Source organism: Zingiber officinale, chromosome 7A (genome assembly GCF_018446385.1).
Source record: "Zingiber officinale cultivar Zhangliang chromosome 7A, Zo_v1.1, whole genome shotgun sequence".
In the NCBI taxonomy this organism is placed as follows: domain Eukaryota; kingdom Viridiplantae; phylum Streptophyta; class Magnoliopsida; order Zingiberales; family Zingiberaceae; genus Zingiber; species Zingiber officinale.
This window is the reverse complement of record NC_055998.1, coordinates 141846748-141868502: the sequence shown is the minus strand read 5'-3', so window position 1 is coordinate 141868502 and position 21755 is coordinate 141846748. Positions and strand designations below refer to the sequence as shown.

Genomic DNA, 21755 nt, shown 5'->3' with positions numbered 1-21755 from the left:
TTTAGAGTTATCTGTGGTAGGCTCACATAGAGTTTGTATCATTTAAGCGAAAACTTTTGTAGTTTTTATTTCAAATATCTCATAAACTTGAAATTTATGCTGTAGTTCCTATTGACAGTACCAGAAAACATGCTGAAAAATAGAATTTAAGTCTAGATAAACATTATGTTTAGGTTTTTCAATCTTTATGTCATACCTAATACATGGTTTTTGTTCAAAACAAAAACAGATGGCACCTGAAATGATGAACGCTACATACCACCTCTGTATTGATGGTTCCTTCTACTCTCAGCATGCTTCCTACTTAGCCTAGCCATGAATATGGCTGATGCAACATACAGTTGGTTAAACAAGTTGTCCAACACGAGGAAGTATGATCTTCTCCAACTGCTATTCAACAACAGGGCGATAAACAAACCCCAAAGTCCAGTGATGAATCCCAATGACATGCTAAGATATAGCCATTTCCTCTCGGCATTGTCTTCATGTCGCAAATCCTCCCGAGGAACTGGTTCACTGCTGGAGCAACTATTTGTAAGTGGAGGCCCGCAAAGATTGGCATTGCCAATGTAGATGGAGGGATCATTTAGTGTTTGGAGCTGATTTCCCAAAGGAATTCTTCCTGACAGATTATTGTAAGACAAGTTCAAGTGGCTCAGGAAAGTCACTGTTGATATGCCTTGAGGAATGCTGCCCGAAAGTTCATTGAATGAAAGATCTAGAGACTCTAACTCCGGAATTCTGCTGACCATCTCAGGAATCTTTCCTGACAGAAGATTTCTCGACAAATTCAAATTCTTCAGTGCCACAAGCCGGCCAATCTCTTGAGGTATTTGCCCAGTTAGATAGTTGTCTGAAAGGTCTATAGTCTTCAGAAAAGACAGTATCTTTGTATACTCTTCATCTTGTCCTTTCATCATGACATGCAACCTCTCATTGTAATAGTAGTCGCCGTAGAGCCCGAATGTCCAATATTGAAAATTCGGTAATTTTGTTGGCGAGCGTGAAGCCATTGCACTGAAATTGCCAAAACTTTGAGGAATTGATCCAGATAGATTGTTACCGGCAAGATCCAAGACTTGAAGGCCATGAAGCCATGCGAGTTGGGGAGGAATATCACTGAAGAACATGTTTGACCTCAGCTGCAGAACTACCAGGTTTAGTAGACTCTCTCCGATCCATGTTGGTATTATCCCGGATAACTTGTTCTGGCCAAGATCGAGAAAGGTCAGTCTGGTGCACTGTTGCATTGATGAAGGAAGTTCTCCGCCAAAGCTGTTGCTGTCCAGGTTCAGTGATACAAGTCTAGAAAGATTAGCAACCGAGCCAGGAATTTCTCCAGAAAGGTTGTTATCAGACAAATCGATCAAACTTAACTGTGAGTACTCCATCCAACAGTTAGGAAGTTCACCTGTTAGATCGTTGTTTGACATATCGAGGAGGCTTAAAGATTGCAGCTGACATACAGAGGGGGGAATGCTTCCATTTATTTGATTTTGCGAGATCAACAAAGCATACAAATTTGGAGTCATGAAGTTCGAAGGTAAAGGTCCTGAAAATGAATTTTTTGAGACATCTAATGTGGTAAGGCTATTCGGCAGTGATGGAATCGATCCCTCAAGTTGATTTGAACTCAACTCGAACACGGATAGCTGTGCCATAAACTCCATGTTTGATGGCAGCACGCCGGAAAGTTGATTGTTTGACATGTCTAGAACAGAGAGTCTAGAAGAAGTTATGTTCCAAAACCAATCAGGCACTCTGTCTGCAATGCTCGTGTTGGATAAATCAAGGGTCATTATATGTGTTTGCCATCTAAGCCAAGGAGGGAAACGGGGACCCAGACGACAATCACGAAACCCGATAATTTGGAGTTGGAAAGGAGGAATCCAGCTTTGATTTAACAACACCGTTAGGGGATTCAGCGACAAGATTAGCAAGTACAGCTTTGTTAAATTATGGAAGTGAACTTCGGTGATGACACCCGCAAACGAGTTATACGAAAGATCCAGGTAAGTTAGTTCGCTAAGCTTTCCTAGTCCTGTAGGTATAGGACCATCAAGTTGGTTCTTACCTAGATCTAAAAATGTTAGGCTGGTCATATGCTTGAGCCAGTTGGACAGGTTTCCATAAAACTTGTTATCCCCTAGACTCAGTTCTTTTATGTCGTTCCATATGCAATGAGGCAATGGATCGGTTATATTGCCGGTAAAATTGTTCTGTGACAAATCTAGGCAAGTCAATCTGCAAAGGTTTCGAATCGATCCTGGAATGTTACCTTCCAGATTATTTTGACCTAATCTGAGGACATTAAGAGAAGTCAAGTTCCCAAGTGCATAGGGTAGAGGACCATGAAACATGGAAGCTCCGAGATCCAGATAAGTGAGACTGTTGAGCTTCCAGAGCCAGTTGGGTAAGGTCGAGTTGAAACTGTTGTCTAGAAGATTGAGGGTGGTGAGACTCGTGAAGTTTACGATGGAAAATGAAGTCGGAATACTTGAAAGACTACATGAACTCAGATGTAGGACAGACAAGGAAGGAGACATCATATTCACAACATCTAACCAATCTGAGGCTGCAGTGAGGTTTACAGTACTAAAGTCTAAGTACTTCAAAAACGGCAGTCGAGTAAGCCACCAAAGATTGCCAGAAAATAAGGAAAATGTATTACTGAGATCAAGATAACGAAGTCTCGAGAGGTTTCCTAGATTGGGAGGTACCTCTCCAGCAAAACCAGCCAAGGAAAAGTTAAGATATTTCAGTTTCTTGAGTGAACCTATGAAGCTTGGGATCTGAATTCCGCCGAAATCATTGATGCTGAGGTCTAGATATGCCAATTCACTTAAAGATACAAGAGATGGACGCAGCTCACTGCTCAAGCTGCACTTGTAGTAGTTTGGATCCATGTAGTAGTCGCAGGGATTTCGGAGTTTGAGCTTGAGGACGCCGCTTGTACTGTTGTTGCATTCAACGCCTTTCCACCTGCAGCAATCTTTGCCTTTCCAGGAAGACAACCGATCGCTGGGATCTTTGAGGCCATCTTTGAAGTTCAGTAGTGCTTGCCTCTCCGATCCAAGGCATGCGTCCAGATTTCTTGCAGTCAAAAGCCAAAGGATCAAGTGGAGCAAGATTGTCGGCATTTCGAGTACCGAACCAGAGTTGGGTTCCTCTTACAATGAGGTGACTTTATAGAACTTTCATTCTTGATGCAAATTGCAAGTTTAACATTTTATGAATCAATCAGGGTTTCTTTTACTTAGTCTTGATAAGATAAAACAACAGTATGATTCAAACCGAGAGTGACTTCCTGATTAAAAAAAAATGCTGATTAGGTGAATGAAAATGACAAATCGTTGGCATGCAATTCTCCCAGTTCCTTGATGAAACTCCATCAGAAGTAAAATAATGTAAGTGATGATATAGCCATAGGAGAGCAATTGGAGGACTTCCAAGTCTAGAGATTCTCTTTAGTTATAGTTTAGGGTTTAGAAACTGCAATATTTATATTAGCAAATTACTGCTCCATGCCTAATACAAACATTACTAGCAAACTACTGCTCCATGCCTAATACAAACATTACTAGCAAACTACTGCTCCATGCCTAATAACACCTAGATTTCTAATGTACTAGCATCATATCGGTCTGTATATACATGTGCTAACAACATATAGCTTGCTAACTAAAGCATATCATAGTCTGGCATTTATATATGATTAGAATAACCAGATGCGGTTTAGATAGATAACTTAGCCAGTTGTTGCACATTGATTGGGTACGCCACTGCCTTGCGATAGGAACCGTAAGCCTCGCGAGCGATCCGCTCGTTGACAGCATCAGTGGGGTGGAGTCCGTCGAAGAAGACGTGGGAGCTTCGGTGGCTGCACGCGCGCCCTCCTCTTTTGCACAGCACCCCCCTGCCTTCCTCCATGGCCGACGACAACTCGCAGCATGCCCTGCTCGTCTCGTGGAACCCTGAAGCCTCGTCCGTTTCATGATCAGAACAGGCTACTGAATTGGCCGATGAACTGCGTCGTTATGGTTAGCTGTTTACCAGTTCCGGTGGGGTTGCCGATGATGTCCCTGATGATCTTGTAGGAGTTGACGTAGACGATGCTGGAACCCGGCATGGAGTGCTTCCTCTTGGCCAGCCGTCGGAGGTGGCAGTTGAAGAGGTCGGCGGCCTCGTTCACGGCTTCAACGCAGGCGCCGCTGCCGCCGCCGCTCCCGGTATGCGCATCGTGAATGGCTCTCACCACCGGAACGCAACCCATCGCCTGGACGGAGAAGAGCACAAACTTCCTCGCGCCGAGGTCATAGAGCCTCTGCCCGACACCGTAGTGAAAAAAAAAGTTAGGGTTTAGAGTTTTGGGGTTAGAGTTTTGGGGTTTGAGAGTTTAGAGTTTTGGGGTTTGGGGTTTAGGGATTGGGGTTTAGGTTTTAGGGTTTGGGATTTTAGGGTTTAGGCACTTGTGTCATGTTAAACATTGAAAAATTACTATAAAAAAAAATGTGGAGCGAAATGTAAAAACGAAGCGAGCGAGTGCGAAGTGACCTTGAGTTGGGCGGACAGGGTAGAAATGAGGAGCCGGGTGAAGTTCGATCGGGCGGTCGAGTTGTTTAAATTTTCAGCCCTGGCAAAGTAATTGAGGAGGTAGTCGTTGCCTCCGGTCCCGACCACAAATAAATACTCTGCAAGGTGGTGGTTGGAGAATCCGGGCAGAGACTTTAACTCCACCAGTGTCTTCTGCTCAAACGCCTTTATTTGCATCCTCATGCTCATAACTTCACCCTGCCATCAAAATATATTTTCTTAAAAGTTTTGATGTCGGGTTCTGATGGGATCAGTGATCGATTATTACGGTGGTGGAGCCGGTTTGGTCGAGGATGCCGGAGCCTCCGGAGGCGAAGTTGACGCCGCGGACGATGCGTTCGCCTCTGGTGTGGGGGTCGGCATAAGGAGGAATGAGGGAGGGGAGGCGGAGGAGCTGGGAGAGGACGTCGACGGCGTTGCGGCCGTTGGAGAAGCGGCCAGAGGGGCCGCCCGGGAAATCGATGCCGTAGGGGGCGTAGTCGGCTCGCACGGCCGAGCGGTGCAGGAAGTTGTTGTTGCCGTTGTCCACCAACGAGCTCCCGAACACGAACATCCCTCTCACTTCACCACTGTGGTTGCCGCCGCCATTAATGCAGTGGCATTGAGGCAGTAGAAGGGAGGTGAAGGCAACGAAGAGGAGGATGAAGAAGAGTCGAGACATGGAGTCAGAGGATCAGATAAGAAACTAAATGACACGGTGATTTCTCACGGGAGATGGAAATGGTGTTACTTATAGACTAAGGTAGAACTCGACACTCCCTTTGAAACTTAACCAAGAGTGAATCATCGTCGGTCTGGTTAAATTCGGTTAGCTCAATTCCATTCAATTTAACTAGTACAGTTAGGTCATAAGATCACTAATGCATATTGTTTGGGGGAGGCCTAAGGACTGTAGGTCATAATGAAGGAGTAGGACAAATAATTCTCCTATACCTATTAATTTACTTGTGTTGAATAAATGCATTGGATAAAAAAGTTATGCCTATTTATTTGGGAGGACAGATTCAAAATTGAAGAAAGTTTTCCATATGGATTTTGACGTGGTGATGATGAAATGTCCTATCTTACTGTCACGGTAAAAATTAAGGAGGTCAAAATTAAGACGATCAACGTATATAGGGCACTGGCCGGTTAGGTGAAGCATGCTCTGACTGGGAAGAAGGATCCGATCTACCGTTACCCTCGACACGGGGAGCATTCAAACACCCAACACTCAAGAGAGAACGATATGCAGAAGCCGAGCCGAGCAGCTATCCCACTCAGCTAAACAGTAAGGCATGACATCGACAGAGTTCAACTTCGGCCGAACAGCTTCTCTGCTCGGTCTAACAGCAGACTTGACATCAGCTGAGCACGCGGACAGTGGACTTCCGCCCGAGCGGCTATCCTGCTCGGTTCAGCAAATGAGTAGGCAGACAGTGGACTTCCGGCCGAGCGGCTATCTCGCTCGGCTCGGCAACAGACAATACTTGGACAGTGGACTTCCGGCCGACCGACTATCCCACTCGGCCCGACAACGGACAACACGCGGATGTCGAAATTTTAGCCGAGTGGCTATTCCGCTTGGCCAAGCAGAAAGCACAACAGACTATCTTTTGATATCCTTTTGGGAGTTAGTGCCGTTGACAGACGGCATGGTCAGATAGAGGATCGTACGGTGGAAGCTTCCAATGTCACTTTAGAGATATACTCGGCCCGTTAAGGTACTATGACAGACACACTTTACTGACGAGTCTTTTCAGGATAAACTTGGCTATATAAAGGGGGTCCGAGCATCGACGGAGGTATGTGTTACATGCGATATTTACTGTTGCGCTATAGTCTTCTTGTTGTCCCGCTTCTTTGCTTTTTCTTTGTCGGAAACTGACTTAAGCGTCGGAGGGTCATCGCCGGGGACCTCTTCCTTGACTCGGCACTGACGTCAGTTGTGTTGTAGGTTGGAGCAAAGTTCACATGAGGTTAGCAGAAGCACCACATCCCCAACATCCTTCTCATTGACTTTTGGACATAATCATATTTGACATTGTTTGTGGGAACGTCATCTGCATCCGAGCCGAGAAGATGAAAGATGCTGGACGATTCACCAACGTGACACTCACTCAAGAGGAGTTTGAGATGCTCGTTCAAGCCCGAGCAACAAAAATGATCGAGCAACAACAACAATAACAAGCGTTAGCCGATTGGCTAGCGCCACAACCTGCAACATCGGCAGTCGATAAGCGAGCGAGGTAAGATGACCGAGTAGAGCAACTCTCCGTATGGGGGAAGAACCCAAGGTCGACCGATACACAAGGGGAAGCGCTGTCCGCGTTGATCCCCTTCCATCAAGCTTTGTTCCAGACCCCCTCGGAGATAGCCCAAGCGCATTAGGAGCGGGGATCATCTTCAGACGATGCTCCCATTCGGGATGCACAGAAGGGCAAAGCGCCCCGAAGCAACACGTCTCCCGAGTGAATCAACAGGTAGTTCTCAGAGGAGATCTTACAAGACCCTCTGCCCCGACACTACATCCCATTGGCGATTGAGACATACAATGGCTCGACCGACCCAGATGATCATCTGGATCGGTTTGACAATGAAGTCATGCTGCACCAGTATACAGACGGAGTAAAGTGCCGAGTCTTTCTCACTACTCTCACCCGATCGGTGCAGCGTTGGTTCAGAAGACTCCGGACGGCTCGATACGGAGCTTCAAGGGCTTTCGAGCTGCTTTCCAGCACCACTTCGCCAGCAGCAGACGCTACCAAAAGATGAGCGTCAGACTCTTCGCCTTGAAGCAAGAGCCCAAGGAAGTGCTCCGAGCATACATTCAGCGCTTCAATTAAGTGGCCATGGATATCCCCTCGGTCTTGTCCGAGATCATGATAAACGCCTTCACCCAGGGGCTCGCCGAGGGAGATTTTTTCTGGTCACTCATTAGGAAGCCACCTAGGGATTTCGACCACATGCTTAAGAAGACGAACGAGTATATCAATGTGGAAGAAACTTAGGCGACTAGAAGAAAGGAGGCGCCGATCGAGAATATGACACAGACCGAACGTCGACTGACAAGCAACCATCTGCCACCTAAGAGGCTGAGGGTTGAAAGAGCACGACCGCACCAGGAGACCAGGGCACATGTTGTACAACATGTGACATGCAGTCGACCTAAGGTGTCGAAGGCAAGGTATAGACGCCTATGTTTTGTTCATTCCACCAGTCGGTAACTCACAACATGTAGGATTGCCACGGACTGACACCAATCGTCGACCGACCGACTCCAAGAGGATACCGCTGTCGATCACCTTCTCCTGATCGGCGATAGAGACACAGATCCACTTAGCGTCGGGAAGACGACAGGAGGGTGCCCGAACGCCATCACCAACATCAGCGGAGGGGGGATACCGATCCCGCCCGACTCTCAGCTGAGCAAAATAGGTCATCCGCTCGGGAAGAAGAAAATGGGAATAACGCTTCTCGAGAAGAGATAGGCATGATCGTCAGAGGGTCGACCGACGATGACTCTAATTGAGCCAGGAAGTCACACGCTCGGCGGTTGGAGATCCACGTCGTGAGATGCAGCAAGGAGAAGGCCGAAGGCCCCAGATTAGCTTCGGCCCTAGAAACTTGGAGGGAGTAGAGATCCCTCATAATGATGCTCTGATCATCCGAGCGGTGATCGCTAATTACACCATTCACCAGACCTTCGTCGACATGGGGAGTTCGGTGAACATCATCTTCAAGAAGACGTTCGATCAGCTGCAAATGGATCGAAGCGAGCTGCTGCCCATGGCGACCCTGCTTTACGGATTCACAGGCAACAAAGTTTTGCCGATCGACCAAGCAAGGTTGGCCATTTGAGAGAAGAGTCGTTGAGGAGGACCCGAACCACCAACTTTATAATGGTGGACGCACCATCAGCCTATAACGTCATCTTAGGTCGATCGGCCCTCAACAAGTTTCGGATGGTAGTGTCAACTTACTGCCAGAAGATAAAGTTCCCCGTGGACGATCAAGTGGGTGAGGTCAAAAGCAACCAACTAGCCGCTCAGCGCTGCTATGTGGAGATTGTTAAGACTGAGGTAAAAGTCGCTCGAAAGACTCCGCGGATAGAGGTAAACGCTGTCACTGAGAAGCCTCCCACTCTGATATACGAAGTAAAGGAGGAGGTCCAAATTCATCCCAACCAAGCGGAGGCAACAATCTTCATCGCCACCGACCTGGAGGAGAAGAAAGCAGAGCTAGTCGCCTGCCTTAAACAAAATCACGACGTATTCGCCTGGTCGACCCATGAGCTTCCTGACATCTCCCTGAGTGTGGTTGAGCACAAGCTTCATGTCCGACTGGACGCTCTGCCGGTGAAGCAAAGGAAAAGAGATTTCAGCGCGGAGCACAACGTGATCATCCATGCGGAGATAGAGAAGCTACTAGAGGTCGGTCGTATCAAGGAAGTCCAATTCCCGAGTTGACTAGCCAATGTTGTGCTAGTCTCCAAGACGGGCAACAAATGACGGGTCTGCATCGACTTCCGCGATCTAAACAAGGTGTGCTCGAAGGACTTCTATCCGTTGCCCAAGATAGACCAAATGGTGGACTCGACGGCGGGATGCGAGCTGATTTGCATGCTCAACGCGTATCAAGGATACCACCAAGTGTCGATCGCCTGCGAGGACCAGGAAAAAGTCAGCTTCATTATGGCCGACGAAACATACTGCTATAATATCATGCCGTTCGGATTGAAGAATATCGGAGCCACCTACCAGAGGCTAATGAATAATGTGTTCCGACGGCAGATCGACCGTAATATGGAGGTATGCATCAACTATATACTGATTAAATCCCTCCGAATTGCTGACCCATGCATAGATATCAACGAGACTTGACGGACGTTGAGGACATATGGAACAAAGCTGGACCTGAGCAAGTGTATGTTCGGTGCGAAGAGTGGTCGCTTCTTGGGCTACATAGTCACCGAGCGAGGCAACGAAGCCAACCCGAGCAAGGTCCAAGCTTTGCAAGACATGCCTCCACCTCGGAACTTGAAGGAAGCTCAAAGGCTAATCGGTCGGATTACGACGCTATCCGGGTTCATATCCAGGTCATCCGATAGGAGCCTGTCGTTCTTCAAGGTGCTTCGCCGGGTTACAAAATTTCAATGGGACGCCGAGTGCGACCGGGCACTGGAGGAGCTCAAGGAGTATCTGAACTCACTACCTGTATTAGCCAAGCCGGTTGTGGGTGAGCCGCTCTGAATTTACTTGTTATCTAATGAGCATGCGGTCGGGTTGGCTCTAGTTAGGCAGAACGGTCAAGAGCAGCAGCTTGTATATTTTTTGAGTCACATATTAAAAGATGTTGAGTCTCACTGCACTAGTCTCGAAAAGTTGGCTTATGCATTAGTACTCGCCGCACGGAGGCTTCGCCCGTACTTTTTGGCGCACTCAATAATTATGATGACTAACAGCGCTTTGGGAAGAGTCCTCCTCAATCCGAAGGCGTCCGGACGACTGATTAAGTGGATGACAGAACTTAGTGAGTTCGACATTCAGTATCAATCCCGAGCGGCAATCAAGGCTCAAGCCTTGGCAGACTTTGTCACAGAAGTCTAGAGTGACGAGCCGACAACAACATGGGAGATATATGTGGACGGCTCGTCCACTCGGCAGGGCAGCGAAATCGGTATATTGCTTATCTCACCGCGGGAGGACTGGATACAGCTGCCCATTCGGCTAGACTACCGAGCCACTAATAACGAAGCAGAGTATGAGGCACTGATAGCCGACCTACATGCAGCTCGGCACGTGGGAACGGTTAAAGTCCTCATTCACTCGAACTCCCAGCTCACCACCCAACAGCTATCCGGGACATTCGAGATAAGCAACGCTCGGCTAAGACTCTATGCAGAGGCTTTCGAGAAGTTGAAGACCAACTTCCAGGAGGTCATTATACATAAAATCTCCCGATCGGAGAACCAGGCGATGAATGAGTTAGCGAAACTAGCCAGCTCATTGACGTCGATCGTCATAGGTCAGTCGATCGAGCAAGTCTCACTTGTGGCACACATCGACCGGATGGAGGGAATAACCTTCTCGAATGACTAGAGGACGGTCCTAACATAGTTCTTGCGGTCAAGAGTTGCACCGGCCGATTCGGAGAAGCCCCGTTTATTGAAGAAGAGGGTCGGGCGGTTCACCTTGATCGGAGACCAGCTTTACAAGATAGTCTTCTCCAGACCCCTTCTCAAGTGTGTTGGAGCGGAAGACATCGAGTACATCCTGAAGAAGGTGCACTAAGGCTCTTGCGGAGATCATCCGGGCGACCGTGCATTAGCTCGAAAAATACTCCTAGTCGGATATTTTTTGCCGACCCTCCAAGAAGACGTCGCTCGGACGGTGGTCACTTGTCTGTCCTACCAGAAGTATCACAACATGTCGTACCGACCGACCAAGGAAATGAAAGCAACCAAGGTATCATGCTCGTTCGACCAATGGAGTATAGATATCGTTGGGCATTTCCCCATGGTGACCGGTCAATGGAAATTTCTGCTCGTTGCAGTGGACTACTTCTCGAAGTGGGTAGAAGCCGAGCCGCTTGCAAGAATCACCGAGCATATGATCATCAAATTTATTTGGCAAAATATTATTTGCCGATTCAGAATCCCACGCTGACTCGTATCCGACAACGGAAGATAGTAGTTTGCCGGTCGGGAGCTTAAAAAATGGTGTGGAGGCTATGACATCCAATAAGTCTTCATCTCGGTGGCCTACTCTCAGGGCAACGGGCAAGTCGAAGTCATCAATCGGGAGATCCTCAGAGTCTTACGCGCTAGGCTCGACCACATGGGAGGTAGCTGGGTCGACGAGCTCCCCGGTGTGCTGTGGGCTCTTCGCACGACTCCGAAGGAGGCAATCAGCGTAACCCCATTCCAGTTGGTGTACGACAACGAAGTAGTTTTCCCCGTGGAGGTCAGAGTAGAATCTGATCAGGTGCAGCTTTACGACGAAAGGAACGCCGAACGGAGGCTGATAGAGCTCGACTTGGTGGACGAAGCGCGGGCAAAGCTGCAGTTCAGCTAGCGACGTACTAGCAGCGAAGGAAACAGAACTACAATTGGCGAGTGATCCTGATGTCCTTCCAGGTCGGCGATCTTGTCTGGAAGAAAGTGAAGTCGGTCGGCGATGTCGCCAAGCTCGAGGCACCATAGGCAGGGCGGATCAAGGTCATGCAGAAGTTTCGTTTGGACGCCTACTATCTAAAGGACGAAGAGGGAAGGCAACTCGAGAGGCCATGGAGAACGAACCATCTTCAACCCTACAGGGCTGGATGAGAAGTGCGCGAGTGAATACTGTACTTTTTGTATTCTTGGCATGCCTTCCGAACACAAGGCAACATATGAATAAAAACTGAGGACCTTTTTAAGTGCATCTCCATGAACGGTCGAGCGGCGACCTTTAACCCGGGTGTACATCGAGTTTATATCAACGGTCGAGTGACGGTCTTAAACGTGAGTCAAACACCAACGGTCGAGCAGTGACCTTAAATTCGAGATCACAACAAATCGTCGAGCGACGACGTTAAACGCGGATCTACATCAAATCATCGAGTGACAACGTTAAACGCGAGTCTATCTCAAATCGTTGAGCGACGATGTTAAACGCGAGTCTACATCAAATTGTCGAGCAGTGACGTTAAACGCGGGTCTACCTCAAATCTTCGAGCGGCGATGTTAAACGCGGGTCTACCACAAATCATCGAGCGGTGACGTTAAACGTGGGTCTATATCAAATCATCGAGCGGCGACGTTCAATGCAGGTCTACCTCAAATCGTCGAGCAGTGACGTTAGATGCAGGTCTACCTCAAATCGTCGAGCGGCGACGTTAAATGCAAGATCACCTCAAATCGTCGAGTGACAACGTTAAACGCGAGTCTACCTTAAATCGTCGAGCGACGACGTAAAACGCGGGTCTATCTCAAATCGTCAAGCGACAACGTTAAATACATGTCTTCATCAATGATCGAGTGGCGACCTTAAACCCTTGTCTCCATCGACGGTCGAGTGACGACCTTAAACCCTTGTCTCCATCGGCAGTTGAGCGGCGACCTTAAATCCGAGTCTACATTAAATCGTCAAGCGGTGATGTTAAACCCTTGTCTCCACCAACGGTCGAGCGACGACTTTAAACTCGAATCTTCGCATATTCTTCATCAACGATCGAGCGGCGTCCTAAAATCCGGGTCTTCATCAACAGTCGAGCAGCGACTATAAACCCTTAAGTCAGAGACTCCCGTGCCGATCGGTCAGGTTTGAGTTATATTAGACTCACGGGCTTTAGAAGTTGAGCGGCAACTATAAACCCTTGAGTCAGAGACTCCCATGTCGATCAGTCGGGTTTGAGTTGTATGTGAGTTGTGGGCTCAGCATTAGAAACTCTCGTGCTGACCGGTCGGGATCGAGCGATCTTCACTGGGCACAAACCATCTTATCAAAGCATCTATCTCCCCCGTTCGGGGCCGAGTGGTCTTTTCTGGTCTCGAACCAGCATATGAGATTTCTTGTCTCCCCCGTGCGAGGTCGAGCAATTTTCGAAAGATCAGTGAGCGAGCGAGCGTCAATGAATAGCCGACCGCGAACCTGAGCTGCTCAAAAGCTCGAAGTCTTCAGAATATAGCGACCGTTTGACGCTATTCTTCAAAATACTCCCAAGGTCAAGCAAGAGATCACGGAATCATACACTCTGAATACTAGAGAGGTCGATTGGTTGATAGAATAATTATGAACGAGATCACGAGCTCTTGCAAATAATTAAAAGGAGTCGAAAAACATACAAGGAGGTAAAACTCGTCCGAACGGACGAGCACACATTTAAACTTGAAAAATTTTGCATCTTACAGGAATACTTAGCCTCACTCAGGAACGTTGAATTTCACTCAAGATAGTCCAGGGCATTGTCAGGCAGAGCGACAGTGAGCTTGTCCCGGCTTATGACATTACTGGTCAGATCGGCCGACAGATGGCCTGCCTCGCAGAGTCAAATAGTCGAAGGGCTCGATTGGCGACTTTGTTGCAGAATGCGTCCGAGCGAATGTAGGCTTGCTTCTTGACCTGAAACCTACTCGATTCAGCCTCCTGATAGGTTTTCAGGGCTACTCAGGAGGCCTGCAGCTCATCCTTGGCGGTGGTCAGCGTTGTATCTCTGGAGGCGATTTGGCCACGAACATTTCTTCGATCGAGCGACTGTCCGCTCGACAATCAGGAAGTCTTCGGCCTCCTTCAGTTTCTGGGCGAGAGCGCAAGCCTCTTTATTCTTCTCATCAAGGTCGGCCATGGTCCGGTTCTTCTGCGCGTTGGCCGACTCGATTTTATTATCAAAAGTGGCGACCTGTTTATTAAGCCGCTCCAGTATAGCGGCCTGCTCGGCGCTCTTGGTCAGTTCAGCCTCAAGCAATTTGTCGCTCTTCTCCAAAGCGCCTTGCAACCTGACCACCTCGGCGTCTGTATATTCATGAGCGATGGAGGATTGGCCGCTTAACACCTTTAATTGTTTCACCTCCTCTTCCAAAAATGCGAGCATGTGACACATGGTCAGACTCTCCACTCAATACTGCAGACAAGCAAGAGAAGGTCAGCGCCGATCGGAGGTAATATAAGAAGATACAATAAAGGGAACACTTACCCCAGTGGACATCTGGGTGTGGTTGTTCGCGAGTGCGCCCGGCGACATCATTGCCGCTCGAGCTCGGGCGCCCTCCCAGATCTTAACGAGTGACCCCTGGATGATGATCTGGTGCTTGGGGCTGTGGTGCTTGGGGCTGTTGACGTTCCGCAAGTGTACGGAAATATCGTAAGTAATAATAAAAGATATCGTATCCATAGGAATTGAAATAACCACTAAAGATGTCTCAACATGAGTTAGCTAAGCAACTAATCAATGGATTGACAAAAGCAAAGTACAACTATGCAAAGTAAAACATAGAAACTAAAGAATAAGAAACAAGAATAAGGGCTATGATAAAGGTATATTCTAGGAATTTCGATTTCTTTGTAAGGTTATTCAATGTAAATGATCTACCAAATCTTATTCCTCAATTGTCCATCATTTGTAGAAGGTTACCGATTCTCTCTTGCAACAGACAACCGACCTATGACTGAAATCTATACCTAAATGTGATCAATTAGAAATGAATCTATGTTGTCCTTACATGGACTTGCCTGTCACGTGCGTCCCTCGGATAATCAACATAAGAATTCATCACTCATCAACCGCATCAAGATATAAAACATGAACACATACAATCTATCCTACCCCCTTAAACCCTCAAGATCATCCCTCAAACGTCCTTACACGGGCTTGTCTGTCACGAACGTCCCTCGGAAAATTGAATGAGAGATTATCTCTATAAGGTACACAAGATATTCAAACATTCAATCAAGTATGAGAATTAGGTCCAAATCACAACAAACCGCACAAGATCAAAGAGATACAAACATGACAAAATCATAGAAATTGGAAATTGGCAAATCCACAAGAGTTTTACATCAAATCTTCATTACAAATACTTCCTCCATCTTAAAACATAGAGATCTAATCCATAGAACAAGGAAAGAAATCCGAAAACAAGATTATTACAAGCATCTTGATCCCCAAATCCAAGAAAGAAAGGGAAGAAAGGCTTATCTACAATGAAGAACGGTCTTCGGATCCAATCTTTGCTTCCGGAGTCGAAATGATGAAGATCTGCCCTTAGATCGTCGGAAAATCCCTCTAAGAAGGTGGAGGAACGCCCAAAATCTTCTTTCCCCCAAAAGGTAGAAGACCTTCTTTCAAATCTTGAAGAAGGCCTTATATAGAAGGAGGGTTTGGGTGCCACACGACCCCGAGACACGTCCGTGTGAAGCTCACACGACCTGTGCTACTCCCTTCTCTGCCTGTCTCACACGGCCGTGTGTGAGACACGGTCGTTGCTTGCTCTGCCACTGCTCCGCTTGCACGGTCGTGTAGATCTGCACGACCTGCACTGCCTCTGGCTTTGGAGCTCCTGCACGGTCGTGTGGTGCACACGGCTAGGGCATTCTTAGCCTCTGGAAATGTTGCACAGCCGTGTAGATCTACACGGTCGTGCACTGCTTCAGCTCTAGAGGGCTTACAAGGTCGTGTGGTGTACACGGCCTGGCTCTGTTGGCTTCAAAACTTGGCACGATCGTGTGAAACTCACACGGCCATGACCAATCCCTTTCCTGCTGTAGCCACACGGGTGGTGATCCTCACACGGCCTGGGCAACCCCCCATGGCAGGGCCATGTGGCACACAAGGATGGTGCCTTCCTCCTTTGGTTTGCTTGCAAATCTGGCCACGATCATAAATCCTTCACCAAATATGATTCCTGTGTACAAAAAATGTACAAAAGCATATCTCCGAACAAAAAGAATAAATATGCTAAAAGCAAAGCTGGAAGTATGAAAATGCATAGATAAAACATGCTCAAAACATGTGAATGTGTGTCAAAATATGCTAAACAAGTGTATACAATCTACGCACATCAGGGGCCTCGAGATTCGGCGCTCGACTCGCTATATTCTTCAGTGGACAGGTGGAGGATTGCCGTGATGTGACGCAGGTCGCTCGGGGCCGATTAAGCTAAGGTCGCTCGGTCGGACGGTCGCACGGAGGACACCGGATAGATGCCGAACTTTTTTACGTTCGAGGGCTTTGAAGGTGGTTGCATGAAGGCCACTTGCGGCGCGAGGAGAATCTCTTGCGGTAGATCAGCCAAGGAGGGCGTCTGATCGAACGACACGAAGGTCGTCGTTTCTCGAATCTGAGTCATGGTCGAAGTTTTGACCCGCTTGGCAGACTACGCACTTGAGGTGGCAGAGCTCAATGAGGGCTCTGCTCGCCGCCTTCGGCGCCTCTTGTGCATGTTCAGTGGTATGTCGGAGAAGGCCGAGTTCGATGAATCCTCCACCGGGATGATCGGACGCCGCTCAGATGGAGGCTGTGAGCCCGCGACCATTTCTTCCCTCGGCGTGTGGCTATCCTCGCCTCCGTTCACCATGATGGGTGTCGCGTTGCTCTCATCCTTTTGCTCTTCATGTGAGCCGACCGACTTCAGGTCATGGCTCGCTAGTTCTTCAGCAGCTGTTGCATTGATCGCGGCGTCCTTGAGCTTCATCCTGCCGACCAGACATGCTCGCATCATGACTTCGGCTGCAAAAGAGAAAGAGAAATCAGTTAGCATCAAAGGAAGAATTAAAGAAGCTTCATACCTAGGCTGGTCGACAGCCGGGTGCGGATCAGACTCAGGCCGAAGATATACAAGACACCCTCTAGCAGCAGCTTATGGATGTCGTATTTCTGGCCGGCCAACATAGAGGTTGCGTTCAAGTAGTCCGATCGGCTCTTGTAGCTTTTCAGGGGAGGTCGAGGCGCCACTTCAAGCTACTAGTGGATCGGGAAATTTGGCCGCTCGGGAAGACGCATGAAGAAAAAGTATTTTTTCCAGTGCTTGTTGGAGGTCAGCATCTTGTCGAAGAATACTAAACCGACTCGAGACTGGAAGAGGAAAGTTCCCGAATCGGACAGTTTAGGGTAATAAAAATAATAAAAGATCCGGGAAGTAAGGGGAATGTCGTGCAGATGAAACAAAACAACGACGCCACACAACAATCGGAAGGAGTTTGGCACAAGTTGATGAAGGGAAATGCAAAAATATTTACAAACTGTAGGAATGGAAGGATGAAGGGGAAACCGCAAACCGACGATAAACTGATCCCAGAAGAAATAGATACAGTCGGTCGACGGAGAATTGGGTCGATTGGACGGAGAAGACAGAATGATCTGATGATCGGAAGGAATTTCAAAAACATCTTGCAAGCTCTCAGCGTCGCCTTCATCGAACCTAGACTCCATGGATGTGTACCAGAGTCTAGGGATAGAGGCAAGTGGCTGTGAAGAACTTGTCATTGCAATAACCGGGAAAGGCAAAAAGAAAGCTATTGGAATCTCGTCGGAACAAAAAGAAAAGCCGAAAAAGATCGAAGGCAAACGCGATTGGGAGAATGCTTACGGGAGAGAGGTCACCGGGGAAGCAGGAAAGGAGGAGCGTAGCATGGGCACAGGCGGAGCGTCATCGGAGAATGAAAGAAGCGCAGGAGCAGAAAGGTCACCAAAAGCACTCGACGAAGGCGAAGTGTAGAGAAGAGGACAGCACCACAAGCTTATAAACTTCAGATTCGGCCGATCGAAGCCGTCCAATCTCATCGTTGTCCCGGAAATCCAGGACAAGATTTCATCGTTGAATTCAAACCGTCAAATGTCACATCACATTTGTCACGTCAAGCGTGCGGCGACATTGGACGTGACACGTGGCGCCCCGCCACATGTCGACAATTAATGAAGGCGTGGGAACGTGCTCAGCCTTAATGAGTGGGGATTTGTACGATTTCCAAGAAATCTAGGTGACGTCAGAGATATGCTCGACTCATGAAGGTACTGTGTCTGGGACACTTTATTGACGAGTCTTTTCAAGAAAAACTTGGGGATGCGTGTCTATCTTGAGCAGCATGCACGCATTCTACAGGAGCTCTATATAAAGATGGGGTCCAAGCATCGGCGGAGGTCGGAGCAAAGTCCACAGGAGGTCAGCAGGAGCGCCACATCTCCAACATCTATCTCATTGACTTTCGGACAGGATCATGATGCGGTGATGAAGAGGGGCCCTACCCTGTTATCACGGTGGAAGTCAAAGTCAAGGCAGTCAACGCGTATAGGGCACTGGTCGATCGGGCGAAGCATGCCCCGATCGGGGAGAAGGATCCGATCCACTGTCACCCTCGACACGGGGAGTATTTAAACACCTGACGCTCAAGGGAGAACGATGTGTAGAAGTCGAGCCGAGCGGCTACCCCACTCGGTCAAACAGCAAGACATGACATTGACAGAGTTCAACTTCGGCCGAGCGGCTTCTCCGCTCGATGTAGCAGCAAACTTGACATCAACTGAGCACGCGGACAGTGGACTTCCGGCCGAGCAGCTATCTTGCTCGGTTCAACAACAAAGTAGGCGGATAGTGGACTTCCGGTCGAGCGATTATCCCGCTCTGCCCGACAATAGACAATACTTGGACAGTGGACTTCTGATCGAGTGGTTATCCCGCTCAGCCTGACAGCCGACAACGCGCGGATGGTGGAATTCTGGCCAAGGGACTATTTCTCTTGGTCAAGCAGAAAACACAGCAGACTATCTTTTGACATCCTTTTGGGAGTTAGTATCGCTAACAGATGGCATGGTCAGACAGAGGATCGTACGGCGGAAGCTTCTACTATCACTTCAGAGATATGCTCAGCCCGTTAAGGTACCGTGTCAGGACCACTTTACTGACGAGTATTTTCATGGAAAACTTAGGGGCGCGTGCCAATCTTGGGAAGTGTGCACGCGCTACATGAGCTTTATATAAAGGATTTGAACGTCGGAGGGTCGTCGCCGGGGGTCCTTTCCTTGGCTCGACACTGACATCAGTTATGTTGTAGGTCGGAGCAAAATTCACAGAAAATCAGTACGAACGTCACATTCCCAGCCTCCATTTCATCAGCTTTGGGACATGATAATATTGTAAAAGGATGGATTATTCATTCGTTCAGTCGTTTTATGAATCTTGTGGACATATTTTTATCCATTCAAAGCATATCACTCAACCACGCGAGCTACGGACGACCCTACGCAGCTGGCCCTATGCGTGCAACACTAAGCAACCTCTCGCCCCTTGAAACCGATCCTACGAGGGTGGCATTGCACGGCCTTCCACCCTACCCTCCCCGACAAGCACTCTGCAACCGACTTCATCCCTAAAATCCCTAAAGATTCTTTTTTATTTTCTTCCCTATAAATTTTTTCTCAATCCTAATTTTTCTCGTTTGTTAATTTTTTCCCAAACTTATTGTTACCTTCGGGGTTTTGGTGTAATGGTAAACGATGAAATAAGGTCCCTAAATAACAAGGGTTTGAATTCCAAAGTATATTACATTTGAGGATTTCAAATTACTTTGAGCTGTTTGTTTTCTCGGTTTACTGAATTAATTGGATTTTTTTTTTAAAAAAAAACAGTAATGTCAAAATTCTCCCATGCCCTTACCCTCAGTCAACAGTCAGTCAAATGCTTAGAATAAAAAAATATAAATAAAATTTTCATTTATGGTCATTTAAAGTTGGTAGATCTGCATAACTGACAAAGATATTAAAATCACAATTGAATTAGGTGTTGACTAGACTCGAACTAAATAAATAGCTACATCTGAATGATTCAGACTTTGTAATTCATCAGTTGGTTCGATTTTGGAAGGACTGATATTTGATGATATTCAAGTTGTATATTACATGAGAATATAAAAAAAAGACAGTTTGGTGTATGAAGTTTTCGTTATACTAGGTCTCGGAAAAAGATTCATTGTACGTAGTCTTATCCTTACTTTTTACAAGAAGTTATTTTCAGGATTTGAATCCGTGACTTTTTGTTAATGAGAATATAACAAAACTTAAATTTACCATTTTACTATGTAATATATAATTCTTTTTTCTTAAAAATAAAAGAAAAAAATGAATTTTATTTATTTATTTATTAGGTAAAAAAAATAGAATCATCAATTTGGATCCGTCCGTCAAATAATTTATGTAGATTAAGTTAAAATTTATTCTAAATGGATTAGTTTACTCGGATTATCAGGGCCGTCTCAACCATTCTTGAGGCTCTAGGCGAAAAAAGAATTTAATATTTTTTTAAATAAATATTAGAATCATTTAATTTTATTAGTTATAGGAAAAGGTGGAATTTGTCACTCTAACAGCCCAACACGACCAATCCTACGACCATCTGTGAGGAGGTAAATCGGAAAGCTGCAGTTGGCCACTGTATGGAGAGCATTTTTCTTGACTTTGCCGAGATTCGACACCTTGCCCATTGTAACAATATCTACCCGTATAGCCAACTCAACCATATCCCGGAGGCGACATTTAATTTTGTTAATAAAATTTAAAACGGTAGTTTCATATATTGTCAATGATTATTTATACAATTAGTAGCAGTGACCAACTAGGCCACAAAAACTTTATCTTATGTCAAACGTCACTTTTTTATTATTAGTAAAATTTAAAAAATAAAAAATATTTTATGTTATCTAATTTAGAAACAATAATAAATTATTGTAATACTATTAATATAAATTTTAATTATAATTTTTTTAAAAAAAATATCAATCATTTTTAACTTCGAGGAAGGAAAGTTTTGACACAACAATAAAATTATTGTATGACCTAGAAGAAATAGGTTCGAGTACTAATTATAATCATTATGTATAATAGGCTCTTCCTCGGAATTCCTTATTGACGGGAGTTTCATGAACTAAACTGTATTTTTATTTATTTTAACTTTGATAAATTATTAATAAAATTTATTTATCTAAAAATATTTAGCTAGAAAATATTGATCATGAATTATTAAAAAAATGAAATAAAAATAAAATTTAAGAAAGAAATAATTCTACATTTTGAATATGTTTTTGACTATTAAAAGTGTGTGTATATATATAAATTAAGTGTAATCAATAAATATATCATAAAAAAATTTAAAATTACTAATTAAATTTTAATAAAAAAAATAAAAATAAATTACTAACTAAATTTAATTTTAATAGTAAAAAAATTAAAATTATCAATTAAATCTAACACGAGTAAAAAAAATAAAAATGATTCAAATTTAATCTATAAAAAGTTTAAAATTTTTGATCAAATATAATTTAGCTAGTAAAAAATTACAATTACTGATAAAAATAAATCTCAACTAAATTTTATTTTAACCATAATTTTAAATATTTAATATCTATACTCATATGTTTTTAAATTAATATTCATATTTAATTTACATAAATATATATATGTAAAATTTGTGGGCCCCAATTATATTGGGGCCCTAGGCATAGGCCTTAATGGCCTATGCCTTGAGCCGGCCCTACGGATTATGAGTCTAGACAATAAATATAAGCTCAGGTTGGCTTAGGTATGGAAGGATTTTTTTTTTTCAAAATTAGATTATGAATCTATGGTGATATGTGTTTTTTTATAATAAAAGTTATGAATTTTGTTTTTGTCAAGCTAAAGTCTCAAATCAAGAACGATCCATTTTATTAAATATT

The 21755-nt window shown here is 45.7% G+C and overlaps 3 protein-coding genes across 3 annotated transcripts; 1 reads left to right on the top strand and 2 right to left on the bottom strand.

Moving 5' to 3' along the window:
- Positions 1–251: 251 nt before the first annotated feature.
- On the bottom strand, positions 252–3140 carry LOC121999799 (receptor-like protein EIX2). Its single transcript, XM_042554431.1, has one exon. The coding sequence runs from the start codon at positions 3138–3140 to the stop codon at positions 252–254; it is 2889 nt and encodes a 962-aa protein (XP_042410365.1).
- Positions 3141–3484: 344 nt separating this feature from the next.
- LOC122003010 (GDSL esterase/lipase At1g29660-like) lies at positions 3485–5320 on the bottom strand. Its single transcript, XM_042558436.1, has 4 exons — positions 4862–5320; positions 4555–4791; positions 4054–4324; positions 3485–3974 (listed from the first exon to the last, which is right to left on the bottom strand). The coding sequence occupies exons 1-4, from the start codon at positions 5252–5254 to the stop codon at positions 3736–3738; spliced, it is 1140 nt and encodes a 379-aa protein (XP_042414370.1). The 5' UTR covers positions 5255–5320; the 3' UTR covers positions 3485–3735.
- Positions 5321–8537: 3217 nt separating this feature from the next.
- Positions 8538–11648, top strand: LOC121999798. The gene is made up of 2 exons (XM_042554430.1): positions 8538–9005; positions 11346–11648. The coding sequence occupies exons 1-2, from the start codon at positions 8538–8540 to the stop codon at positions 11646–11648; spliced, it is 771 nt and encodes a 256-aa protein (XP_042410364.1).
- Positions 11649–21755: the final 10107 nt, after the last annotated feature.

What these genes read in the sequence shown, in the direction of transcription:
- LOC121999799 (XM_042554431.1), bottom strand. Translation starts at nt 3,140, where the DNA reads ATGCCGACAATCTTGCTCCACTTGATCCTTTGGCTTTTGACTGCAAGA.
- LOC122003010 (XM_042558436.1), bottom strand. Translation starts at nt 5,254, where the DNA reads ATGTCTCGACTCTTCTTCATCCTCCTCTTCGTTGCCTTCACCTCCCTT. An exon ending in ACCAAACCGGCTCCACCACC is followed by an intron (nt 4,792 to 4,861) that starts GTAATAATCGAT and finishes TTTTGATGGCAG; the next exon opens with GGTGAAGTTATGAGCATGAG. An exon ending in CGGCAACCCCACCGGAACTG is followed by an intron (nt 3,975 to 4,053) that starts GTAAACAGCTAA and finishes ACGAGGCTTCAG; the next exon opens with GGTTCCACGAGACGAGCAGG.
- LOC121999798 (XM_042554430.1), top strand. Translation starts at nt 8,538, where the DNA reads ATGGTAGTGTCAACTTACTGCCAGAAGATAAAGTTCCCCGTGGACGAT. An exon ending in AGATAGAGAAGCTACTAGAG is followed by an intron (nt 9,006 to 11,345) that starts GTCGGTCGTATC and finishes GCCTACTCTCAG; the next exon opens with GGCAACGGGCAAGTCGAAGT.